Source organism: Cannabis sativa, chromosome 6 (assembly GCF_029168945.1).
Source record: "Cannabis sativa cultivar Pink pepper isolate KNU-18-1 chromosome 6, ASM2916894v1, whole genome shotgun sequence".
Lineage (NCBI taxonomy): Eukaryota > Viridiplantae > Streptophyta > Magnoliopsida > Rosales > Cannabaceae > Cannabis > Cannabis sativa.
In genome coordinates this window covers 1,792,336-1,805,240 of record NC_083606.1, presented here as the reverse complement: position 1 = coordinate 1,805,240, position 12,905 = coordinate 1,792,336, and the positions used below count along the sequence as shown (strand labels likewise).

At 27.4% G+C, this 12,905-nt stretch overlaps 1 protein-coding gene across 1 annotated transcript; it reads left to right on the top strand.

The window, feature by feature from the left end:
• Positions 1-3,930: 3,930 nt before the first annotated feature.
• LOC115724509 (uncharacterized) lies at positions 3,931-5,241 on the top strand. Its single transcript, XM_030653804.2, has 2 exons — positions 3,931-4,243; positions 4,336-5,241. The coding sequence occupies exon 2, from the start codon at positions 4,501-4,503 to the stop codon at positions 5,197-5,199; it is 699 nt and encodes a 232-aa protein (XP_030509664.2). The 5' UTR covers positions 3,931-4,243; positions 4,336-4,500; the 3' UTR covers positions 5,200-5,241.
• Positions 5,242-12,905: the final 7,664 nt, after the last annotated feature.

Here is a 12,905-nt window from a genome sequence, read left to right as displayed (position 1 = left end):
TTTACAATCTTAAAAAACTTGATTTTGACTCCAATATTAAAAAAAAATAAGAGTAATTGTAAATAAATTCTTAAATTTAAGTTTTAGTTGTAATAATATTTAAAATATAATTCTAGAATTTTTGTACGTACCTAGCTGTTAAGTCTTAAACAAATTATCACATGGCAATTCCTGATTAGTCTATGTTATTAAATTTTTTATTAAAAAAATAGTTTAAATATACCAATAAGAAAATGACACGTGGATAATAAATTAATATTTAAAAGTCAGGTACCTACGGAGTTTCAAAAATATAAATTAAGTATTATTACTGATAAAAATTAAACTTAAAAATTTATTTGTAATCGAAAGTTAAAATTAAGTATTTTTATCGTAAATTACTTTAAAAATAATATATATCTAAAATAATAAGACAATAAAGTTAAAATAAAAAAATTTATAAAATTTTATTAAAAAATTAACATTATATATGATTTTTCAGATAAATGTAAAAATAATTATTAATATTAAGAGTAAACAATATGAAAAGGAAAACTAAAAAAACAGTTAAAGTGATTTTAAAAATTAGTTTAAGTTATTTTTTTAATATTTGAGTGTATTTATAATTTTATAGAGTGTAAATAAAATTATGTATTTTGGTCGGTGGAGAAAAATGGTAACTTTTTTCATATATTTATTTTATTTTTAAGAAAAAAAAAAGGTTATTTTTCTATAGTGTTTGTTCAAATTCCTTTTTTTTCTTGGTTATGCTTAATAATTTTGTTGAAAAAGGTTTTTTTCTATTATTAATATTCTAGAAAATATAAACTTTCTCATGTGCTATTTATGCTAAATTAAATTCCAACTAAGAAAAAGCAATAAACTTATCTCAAAATTCTTATCTATCTTGCTATTTTCTTACTTTTGTTAAAAGGGTTTCTTTTTCTTGTAAAAAAATATAATATTTCTCATGTGATTTATGCAAAATTCCAACTATAAAGGTCATACTTTGGAATAAAATTAAAAAGCAATCACCTTTATATACTTTTAATTATACCGAGGGATGAGGCCAAGCATTTTAAAAAAATATTATTCTCATGTTTTCAAATAAAAGGAGAATTTTTTAAAAAAACAAATATAGAATTTTTATTAATTTATTAAATTAGCTAAAAGATAAGACTGTATCTCAATAGGAATATCAATTCTATTGAACACTCAATTTAGAAAAGATTAAGATGCTCTAACAAGACTATAAGCAACTATATTAACAGATCATTTAATAAAAAAACAACGAAATATTATTTAAAGATGTAAGAAGAATTTAGTATTCACAATGAAAAAATAATAGAATATTTCTATGTTTAATATTAAAATATTTTTAATGTAGTGCAAACAATTTAAATTGATTTTGTATTGACTGTATATAATCACAAATTAAAATGTGATAAGAATGAATAGTTAAATTACGATTTCATTTCCCAATTTATTTTTTTGAATTAATTGTTAAAATGTTTTGACAATTAATATAGCGCATATATTAATTGAGTATCTCAACTATAAATATAGGATACCGGTCTTCGAGCTCCTCATTTATTTTGTGAAAATCTCCATTTAAAGAGAGTAGAGAAAACTTAGAAACCTGTAAAATTAAAGTTCAAAAATTAATAACAAAAGGTATTTCGATTTTTTCTTTATATTCTATATATTTAATTATTCCGTATTTCATATACTATCATATCCTTCATATTATTTATATAAGAGAAATGCTAAAGGGTACTAGTAGTGCCTAGCACCTTCTTATGTATTAATATCGTTATTAGTCAAACTAAATATCGGGTCCCACATAATTTAATATAATAGTTTTTAAGAAGTATCGCTAGCCAATCGCAACGTAACATGTCGAGAAGGTACTAGGCACCACTGGTGCCTAATAGCAATGTTCTTTATATAAAGCTCTAACAAAAAGTACCTATAATATTAGATTATTTTAGTGTTAAAATTTATGTGACAAAACAAATACATTTTTTTGAGCAAAATACATTATTATTTTCTAATTTATCACCACCTATTTCAACCATCTCTTCCCAATGATCCCATAATGAATAAATAATAATATTTGTTTTATTTCAAGAAAAACATTTCTGCAATAAATATTAAATTACCATCTGGTTGAGTGATATAAATATTTTTGTATTTATATATATATATATATATATATAAATATATAAATGTTAGTCAAAGCTTCAAAATCCAATGTTAATGTCTTCTGTTTGGTGATTGTGATAGCATGCCATATTCACACATTATTACATCATATGCACGAGCTAATAATTAATCTTTACTAATTTCACTTTCTCAAAATTACATTAACAATTCTTTTTCTCCTAAAATAAAACTTATAATTACCAAATTTTAAAAATTTACATTAAATCTATTAATTTATAGAATAAATATCTCATAGTTATTTATGATCATTTGTAAACTTTATAAAATTTTAAATATTTTATAATAACAAAGATAAAGTTTAAATATTGTATTACACGTGTGCTTATTTTTTTTTATACATGTGGTAAGTAACTGTTTATAAACTACTCGAAATTTTCTAAAAATTTATAAATAATTTTAAATAGTTATAACATACGCAATTATAAAAAAAAATAAACTAAATTTTTTTCCTCAATATCTAAAGAGAGAGGAGGTCTAGCACAAAAATTTCTAAATTTATATTATTTAACAATATTTTTCTCTCTTTTTTTTATTTTTGGATTACATTAAATTAAATTAAATATTTTATCAAAAAAATAATAATTAAATCCAATGTCATGTTTTTAATAAGATGTAGATTTATTTGCTAATAAACAAAATCATCATATATTTCATTAATCTTCAAATTTCTAAAACTATTCTAATAAATATTTAATTTTAATTATAATTTTAAATTATTTGTGATCTTCTTAATAATTTTCAAAATCTTATATTACAAGTAAAGTAATGATGGTTTGTAACAATAGTGATTTGAAGTTGGAAACCAATGTAATAATTCATGTGGTTTGGATGTAAGCAAACATACAATAAATATATATATATATATATATATATAATTATATATACTCTGAATCTGAACCCATTATTGCTTAGCAAAAGAAGAAGACTCTTCATGGTAATGGGTTTCCATCTAATAAACTAAAATTTTGAACATTCTATATTTATGGCCTATTTTTGTGCACATTTTGTGTGTTTCGATATTAAAAAAGAATTTTTTATATTTATTTATTTTAGGAATTTTTTATTTTTACATTTTAAAATAATTTTTTTTGTATTTTAAAAAAATTCTACGTAAAAATTCTTATTGTAACTAGCGCTGCAACTCAAACCGTAAATTTGAAAAAAAAATTAAAAAAATAACATATGAAGTAATTCTCCTTTATTTTAGAATCAGGCATGTTATAATTTTTTAAAATTAATTGCAAATTTTAAAAAAACTAAAATAATTAATAAATATTTTATTACGTGTGCCACTATTTTTTTTATACATATATTAAGTAATCTTTTAAATTTTATTTTAACACTGTAAAATATTTATAAAAAAATAAAATTTACTAATAATCTTAAATAAATATAAATTACACATTTATATAAAAAAATGAACTAAAATTTTTATAAATGGGAAAACAAATGAGAGATACCAAAATAATTTTTTTTAAAATTTTATTTAAATTTGTTTGAGAAAAATATATTTATGGACAATAGGAAATGGGTCATTATGATTAGTAAGTACTGTGTTTTTTTCTTTTATTTGGTAGCTGACAAATTGCAGGTGCAGTAATAATTCATTGACAACCATATTGTGTCTACTTTTTCACTATTCACAAAGTTTGGTTTTTGATAAGAGTTTTTAATTAAGCTTGAAAAGAAAATAAAAGGGTCTCTTTCTTTTTTTACTTTTTTTGTTTTTTAATTAATTAAAGTTCTCATTTTGAGTATACATATAAATAGTGAGAAGATTTGTGTAATTGGGTTTTGTTTGTTTTAAAAGAAAAATTAAATAAAAAAGGCCATGTGGGGAGCAAGATGTGGTGCACATGGATTTAGCCAATTCCAAAGCCTTTGAGGTTTTGATAGAAAACAATTGATATTAATGGGAAACAAGACCTTTGCTTTTCTCAAGAGAATCATCACTTGCAGATAAGAACAAGGTGTTTGGAAGCTGAGAAAACACAAGAAAAAAAAAAGGACCCTTTTCAAAAGTCTCATTTCAATCAATGTAAGTTCATCATCTAAATCCACAAGTTTTTATCTTTTTTTTTTTTCTAATTTAATTTCATGATTTTCATTTTGTATGAAATCTTTTTGCAGAGACTTCTTCATTGGTAATCTTGGATCAACAAAACTCACAAAAATAAAAAGGTAAAGGTTAGACCTTTTTTGTGCTACAAAAAAAAGTCTCTTTTTGGCTCACACTTAAAAATCAAACCTTTACACCTTCTTCTATACTAAAAATCCAATCTTTATTTCTTTCTTATGGAGAAAACACCAAAAAATCACTTCTTTAACTCAATACTATATCTAATACTAGTCCTTTTTCCTTCACTATGTTTAGCTTGGTTTCTAGGGTTTGGACTAATAATAACTCCAATCCTCATAACCTTTCCAATTTTGATTCTCTCAACTATTTTCTTCATGACCAAAAAAATCATGATCACTTTAGATGAAAACCCAAGTGGGATTTCACTAGAAAAAGAGGTTATAACAAAAACCCAAGTAGTGGAAGAGTTTGAGAAGCTAAAAAGGTATGATTTTTATGAGCCAAGTTTAGAGTCAATATCAGAAAATGGTCAAATCCATTATGAAGAAGAAAGTGAAGGGAGTAGTGTTGACTCAGAAAAAAGTCAAAGTTTTGAGCTCAATTGGATTTGTACTTCTTCTTCTTCAACTAATGTAGAACAAGATTTTTCAATCTCAGATTCTTCTTTCTCAGATGAAGATGATTATGGTGAAGAAGAAGATTATGATAATCTTATTGAGATTAACTTGCCAGAAAGAGATTCAAGTGACCTAAAAGAAGTAGAAGAAAATGAGTCAAAACAAAAATTGGAGTCAAAACAAGGTCTTATGGATCTTTTAGGAGATATTAATGAGATGAATGAAGAGGAAAATCTTATTGAGATTGACATTTCTATGGGGTCTATAAAGTGTACAAGGTTTGAGATTAAGGCATAATGTTCTTGATCAATTAATATATTTTTCTTCTTTCATTTTGGCTAATTTGTATGTTTATTAAAGCTAGTTAAGGGTTTTCTTTTTTTTTAGGGTTTTGGAAATTTTAAAAAAAAAAATTATCTTTTCTTTCACTTTTTGTGATGATAATAAATCATAAAATTGATGAGCTAATTTCCTTTTCTTTTAATTTAGAAACATGGGCATTTCTTATAAGTTTGAAGAAAAATAAGTAAATAAAATGTAAGAGAGTATGTTCATTGATCTTATTTCATTTTATTAATTAAAGTTTTTTTATTTAATTGGTTTATAGGGTCAAATCTAGATGTTACCAACTACCATATATAATAATAGAATGAGCCAATGAAAGTGTCTTTGTCATGGCATGGGAATCTCAATTTTGACAATGATGATAAGATTTTGTTTGTTTTTTTGTTTTCTTTATTAAATTTATAAAGCAAATAAAATGTCAATTTTATTTATAGTGCCTTCCTTTTGGCACTACTTTATTAGACAAGTTAAATATTTGATTTGAAGGGGGGTGCAAGTAATAGATTTTCAATTTTTGCAATAAAACATCTCTAACTTTTTTTTTTTTTCTTGGAAAAGTGAGGTTTACTTTTTACAATGTCTTTGGTTAACATTATAATTTATCTAACTAAATATTTTATATATATATAATATTCACCTTCAATTTTCATAAATAAATATTGCACCCCTTTACCAAATACAATTTTTACTAAACAAATAATTACTAGTTATTATTAAATATAATTTCTAATAGCTTTATTTATTTTTTAGTGTAACGTAATGATATTTTACAATTAAATAATAGCTTAAAATCCTAAATTCGAACCTATAACCTTTCTTTTTTTCCCATCCCTCCCTCGCTAGCTTAGTGGCTCTAATGGTTTTAATTTGTTAGGTCAGCCTCTTTTATGATCAAAATTATGTGCTTAAAACTAAAATTGAAAACAAATTTGGCATTCTTAATAGTGGACTTTCCTTAGAGGTTTGTTGGTAAGCCCAATATTTAGTACCTTCAAGCCCAAGCCCAATATTTAATACACTATTTTAAAATATGTGTGTGAATATATAAGGTAATAATTACCAATTCAAGGAATTACAAGTAAATCTCATGGAGGGCATGAGAGATTAAGAGGGCATGAGAATTAGAAAGTAATTGGAACTCTTCAATTATCTTATCTTTAATTATATGGTCAAATAAACATATTAAATTGCGTGATTACTTCTAATTACACTTAAATTTTTTTAAAGGTAACCATTATAGGTTAGAAAAAAAAAATCCAAAGGCAAAAGTGAAAAGATTCATTTTATCCAAAAAAGAAAAAACTTATTGTCTATCCTAAGAACATATTAAACCAATCCAACATTGTAACTAATTACATAAGAAAGAGATACTCTCGAAAAACTAAACAATAAATCTTTAGTATCAAAAAAAAAAAATCATAAAAAATGACTATGTCCCACCAACATATCTACAAAAGAAAAGGTAGATTATACAATTATATCCCAATTCAATTAGAGAAAATTATATTGTATACCCACTTTACTTTGTTTGTTTTATTTTTTACCTTCATTTTCATAATTTTTAAAATATACTACTTTTATAGATGATGTCTCTATTATACCCCTTATTATATGCTAGACTTAAATAGAGAGTAATGGTATATTGAGCAACTTACGCATAAAAATTGGTATATTTTAATAAAATATAACATGAAAGTATTTTTTTATTAATAAAAACAAACAAAAAATTATTCCTCAACTTATCTCATTCAATTATACAATGACTTTCCAAACTCACACCAAACCAAAATAAGTTATCACTATCAACAAATATGATTTAAAAGTAAAAATTTGGAGGAGTGTCATGAATAATATTAGTAACCAATTACTAATAATGTAAAAATTTAACTCTTAACAAAAACAAAATAGAATCTGAAAACAATAACTAAGAAGTTATGTAGCTCGTTATAAGCAAGAGGTTTGAGTTTAAACCAAAAATAAGATTATTAACCAATGACTAATTAATTAAGCAAAAAAAAAAAAAAACCAATAACTAATTACTTACTAGAATAATTAGTATGAAAGTATCTATTTCAAATCATAACCAATGTAAAAACCCACAATAAGTTTGTTTTTGATAGGAGATACGCAAATAAATAAGTTTTTACTACAACTAGTAACTTTGAAGTATGGCCCTAAGAGTAATTGAGTCTTTGGAAGGTTCTTATTCTAAAGAAATTTGGTATTTTTGAAAATTAAAAAAAAATTGTGTATTTCTTATTTTTCAAAAAAATTATGATCTCTGTGTAGGGCGGGCTCTACGCGCGGGCCGATCTAATTTAGCCTAGGGCTGGCCCAGATGATAAGGAATAATATTCGATGAGCTCTAGATGCAGTATAAGGGTGTGCAGAAAGTCATTTGATTCAATTACAATTGTCTCGTCTAATAGAATCGGATATCTAATTATAATTAAATCGGATCAGATGTAAATTATGAAAATTCAATTAGATCAGATCGGTTGTTGGATGTGACATCCAATCCAATAGACAACTGAACTAGTCCAATTATCATCCAATTATATTAATATATTTTTAAAATATATTTATTAATTTTATATATTTAATTTTTTTATTAAAAAATCTATCAATTAATTTTACTCTACATGCACACGTGAGAGTACATGTAAAAAAACCTAAATCTAAATAGCACAAATCACATATTTATAACTTTAATAAATGGGTTATTTGTGGCAAAACTCCCTAAAGTAGGGAGGTTTTTGCAACTAACCCCCAATTCTAAAATTTTTGCGGTAAAAATCCCTAAACTCAAGTTCTGTTAGCAGTTAGCCCTTTCCGTCTATTTTTGGTTGTTAACTGCCATGGTGGAATGTCCACGTGTACACAGTATACACGTGGCACAATTTTATTGGTCCAAGTAAATAAATATTTAAAAAAATAAAAAAAATTAATTATTTTAAAAATAAAAAATAAAAAAAATTATTTTTCTTTAAAAATTAAAAAATTTAAAATTAAAAAAACAATTTTAAAGTAATAAAAAAATAAAAAAACAATTTATTTCTTTTTCTTTTTCTTTTCCTTTTTATTTCTTTTCTTTCTCTTTTCTTTCTTCTTCTTCTTTTGTCCTCCCACTGCTTCTAACCAGCCCACCCTCGTACTCTTCCTCACCAAGGACCAACCCATGATTCCTCAGATCTAAAACCATCGTCATCGTATCCGTGCAAGCCACCAGCGACCGTAGCCCGTGAAGTCAACCAAAACGCCATCATCGACGCGTGGGGAGGTGGAAGAGGCGAACAGATCCATCGGAGAAACCGCAGGCTTAGAGAAAGAAAAAGAAAGACGGACGAGAGATCTGAAAAGAGAAAGAAAAAAAAAGAAAAAACCCTGTTAGAAGGGGCTGATTTTTGGAGGGGGGGTTCGGCTAGGGTAAGAAGAAGATGATGGGGACTTGTGGAAGGGAAAACGAAGCAGGCGTGAAGCTTGATGATTCGCATTGGATGGGTCGGAGGTTTTCGGTGTAAGAGGTTTCAAAAAAGGTGAAGAAGGGGTCGGAGGTTTTGGATGGGTCTGTGGCGAGGGAGACTTCTTCGACAGATTTGAAGAAGGAGAAGAAGAAGAAGAAAGAAGAAGAAAGAAAAGAAAAGGAGAAAGAATTAGGGTTTTTTGTTTTTTTAATTTTTATTTTTGTAAAATTGTTTTTTTAATTTTAAATTTTTTAATTTTTAAAGAAAAATTAATTTTTTTTATTTTTTATTTTTTATTTTTAAAATAAATAATTTTTTATTTCAATTTTAAATATTTATTACGTGGACTAATAAAATTGTGCCACGTGTACACTGTGTACACGTGGACATTCCACCATGGCAGTTAACAGCCAAAAATAGATGGAAAGGGCTAACTGCTAACGGACTAGTGATTTAGGTAGTTTTACCACCAAAATTTTAGATTAGGAGGTTAGTTGCAAAAACCTGCCCACTTTAAGAGATTTTGCCGCAAATAACCCTTAATAAATATATATTTAAAAAGATATAAATAAATAAATAAATAAAAAATTATTTTAATTATACATTTATGTCTTATTGCTATGAGAATTGCATTTTAAACTATGTTTTCTTATATTTTATTTTTTTTAATGAAATTAATTTAAATGATCACTAAAAAAGATTGAATTGATCTAATTTAGTTCAATAGAAAATCAATTAATGCATTTAATGATTAGAATCAATCCAATTCAATTCATCTATTGGATCAAATCGGATCGATTGAGTCAATTTGATTTGATTGGACCGGTTGACAAAATCTAATATCTAATAAATAATTGGATTAGATCTGATCGGATCGGATGAGTTCAAATCTACTTAATATGATCTAATGAACACCCCTAAGCGCATGCCTAATCTGTTTTCGAGATCGGTCCAAACATTTTGGGGGCCTTGGGCCAAAAATTAAAATTGAGCATTTTATTTTAAAAAAAAAAATTATCAATCAATACTTTATAAATTCAGTTTTCAAAAAAAAAAAAAAAATACTTCACAAATTCTTGAATAAGCAATAATTTTAGAATCGTGTGTATTGGAACCACAAATTTTTATCATATTTTTTTTTAAGTGCATGTTTGCTGTTATGATTATGTATAATTGTATACTGTTGACGCAATTTTTTGTCAACTGATCTAAGAAGATCGTAAAAAATGAAAGGACTACGTTGAATCAATTTGGCTAAATAAAACTGTAAAAAATAAAAAAGGACACCAGGATTTATAATAGTTCTCTCTCATATCGCGATGGTAATGAGGTTACGTCTACTTTATCTTTTATTAATTAAATCTAACACACTAGAGTTATGTTTTCAAGAGTGTGTGGATAATAGTCTAAGAAGATACTTCTAGGTAAAATCTATATCGAAGCTTATGAAAAAAAAAATGCTCAGGGAAGACCCAATACCATAAACTTGATACTAGTGGTGGTTTTAATGTTCTTGGGAACAGTAAACCAATGGATACAATAATAGAGAATTGTCTCTTCTTCTTGGTAGACGTCTATGTCAATAATGATGGAATAATGGAAGCTTGGTTTTGTCAAAGTATGAAGAACACCAAGAAAAAGATGAAGAGAGAAAAAGGTCTCAAGGGATGATTTGTTAATGCAGCCCAGTAAGTCAGGAGTCTAGGAAGCGGTCCCCGAACCCTAGCCTATCATTCTCTATATATAGGCTTAGGGTTTGTTAGTGAACATCAAATCTCGTATCATTTTACAAAATAATGAATAAATAAAAATATAGGAAATATTCCATAGTCATAGGCAAATATCCCACAATTTTTAGTTGTTGTTGTTGTTGTTGTTGAATTTGGTAATTTCCTTTTCTCCATTGAAGTTGTTTTTGTGGCATTGCACCTCTCCTTGGGGAATGGAAAAATTGGAGAGGAGTGCCCAAGGGATGAAACGTCTCAGCTAGGAAGCCACAAATGTTGTGGCATAGCCCTTTGGAATAACAAAATTGGAGAGAAGTGACAAGAGATGTCATCTATCAACAAGGAAGTCACACAATTGGAGAGGAGTATCTAAGGGCTGACACTTCTCAGCCATGATGCCACATAGGTTGTGGCATAGCTCTCCCAACACCCCCTATGATCCCCACTTAGCATAATTTAGTAATTCTCGAGTAAAGTGTGACAACTTGTCCTGTGAGCCAATTTTGAGCTAGATAAATCTAGAATTGTGTAATGATCATGAGAGACACTTAGATTCTTCTTGAAAATACTTTTAAAATAAAAGTTAAACCATGTCATTTAAATAAAAATTGTGAGGGTTATGCATATTTTATTGAAGGGTGGTAAGTACTTTTTAATAAAAAAAACTGACCACTGCCATGTCATAATGACAATTCTCGACCATGCATGTGTTTCAGCCCTTTGGGTGTGTTTTGACTTTTTTTTAATGGAGAATCATATTTTTTGGTTTTGGGCTCCAAAAACCTCATCTCGACGTTCGAAACCCTAGCTAGAGACCATTATCATCGGTTGGAACCAAAAGATGGCAGTGGTCGACCATGGCTTGTGAGAAGCATTAGATGATATTTCTTGCTTATTTTAGTCATATAGAGGCTATAAAATACTTTGGCCACTTTAGCTCTTGGCCAATTGGTGGGAGAGACATCTTCCATCTTTTTGGCCTATTTAGGGCTAAAGAGAGGGCAGTCGTCGACCAGGATGTTTATACACCTTTTGGTGACCTTCCTCATTTTGTTTTGACGTCTTTATGATAAAAAGTACTTTTGGTAAAAAAATCTCCTTCTAATTTGATGTGGCTGACCTGTGTCGCTTTTTTGTGCATAAGGACGACACATTTCGACTAGGCTTGTTTTTTAGTGAAAAATAGTTTATTTCACTTATGTCATACTCCTCGGTGTTGGGGGACCAAATTAAACAAGTCTAATTTGATGGTTTGAGAGTAGAGAGCACTGCCATCCTCTTGTGGTACTGCTCTCCAAAAGAGAGAGAGAGCACTGTCATCTTCTTGTGGTCAGTGCTCTCCAAAAGAGAGAGAACACTGTCATCTTTGTGTGGCAGTGGTCGACCATGCATTGTTGAGTGACATGTTTGTGCAATTTTGACTCTATGTTCAAATTCAAGCTTTTTTATGCTTAAATAAGTCAAGTCCTTGTTGTTTCCTTGTTAGATAGAGGTCTGTAGGATGAAAATCATTGCGCAGCCCATAAATCTTAGGTGGGGCACACTTGGGTGTGTGTCCCAACACTAAATAGTTGGTTAGAGTTTCATGACTTTCCTAAAGGCGCCATGAGATCCTCAAATAGCATGTCTTCACTTATTTGGTATTTGTAAGTCTTGGTCAAAGTTTTACAATTGATTTAAGTGTCTCAAAGTAATCTTGACTTGTGCATCTTTGTGCGAGAGTAACTATTTCTTTTTTTTTTTTTGCGAAAAATGACATTTTAATATAAGAGGTCAAGCTGCTTAATACTTGAGTCGACCCTATCTATTTTAACCGAGGACGGGCCGAGATAAGAAAGAATAATACTTGACATATTCTTAATTTACCCATCCAAAAAAAGTGACATGAAATTTAAATGCATGCTAATGGAATGCCAATTAAATGGTACCATCTAAATGCATTTGCATAACCAAAATAATAATAATAATAATAATAATAATAATAATAATAATGATGATGATGATGCTTGAATATGTTTGTTATTCATCTCATCTCATTTCATAGAATTTCAATAAACTCAATCCCAATAAGGACAAAAACAATAATTTTAAAAACTGAAGTTAAATCTAGATGTTGATCTAAAAATAAATTAAATATATTGGATGTTAATTAAGTTATCATAAGTTAGTTGCTAAAAAACACCAACACAATATAATATAATTAAAATAAGTAAAAAAAAATAAAATTAATAAGTTTTATTAAATAAATAAAATAAAATTTAGTGGGCCTAAAGCGTGGCCCAAAACAATAGGAACATGGTAGTACACTACTTCTTCTATTTAAAAGAATATCAAACGACAACCGTCGATTTCTCACTTACCGAATCTCAACCGTTGATTTTCACCTCACGTCTCGAACTTCGTCCCACACGATCTGACGTGGCATTTAACTGTATTTAAAATCCGGATTTGAAGTCCGAACTATAAA

What these genes read in the sequence shown, in the direction of transcription:
- LOC115724509 (XM_030653804.2), top strand. Translation starts at nt 4,501, where the DNA reads ATGGAGAAAACACCAAAAAATCACTTCTTTAACTCAATACTATATCTA.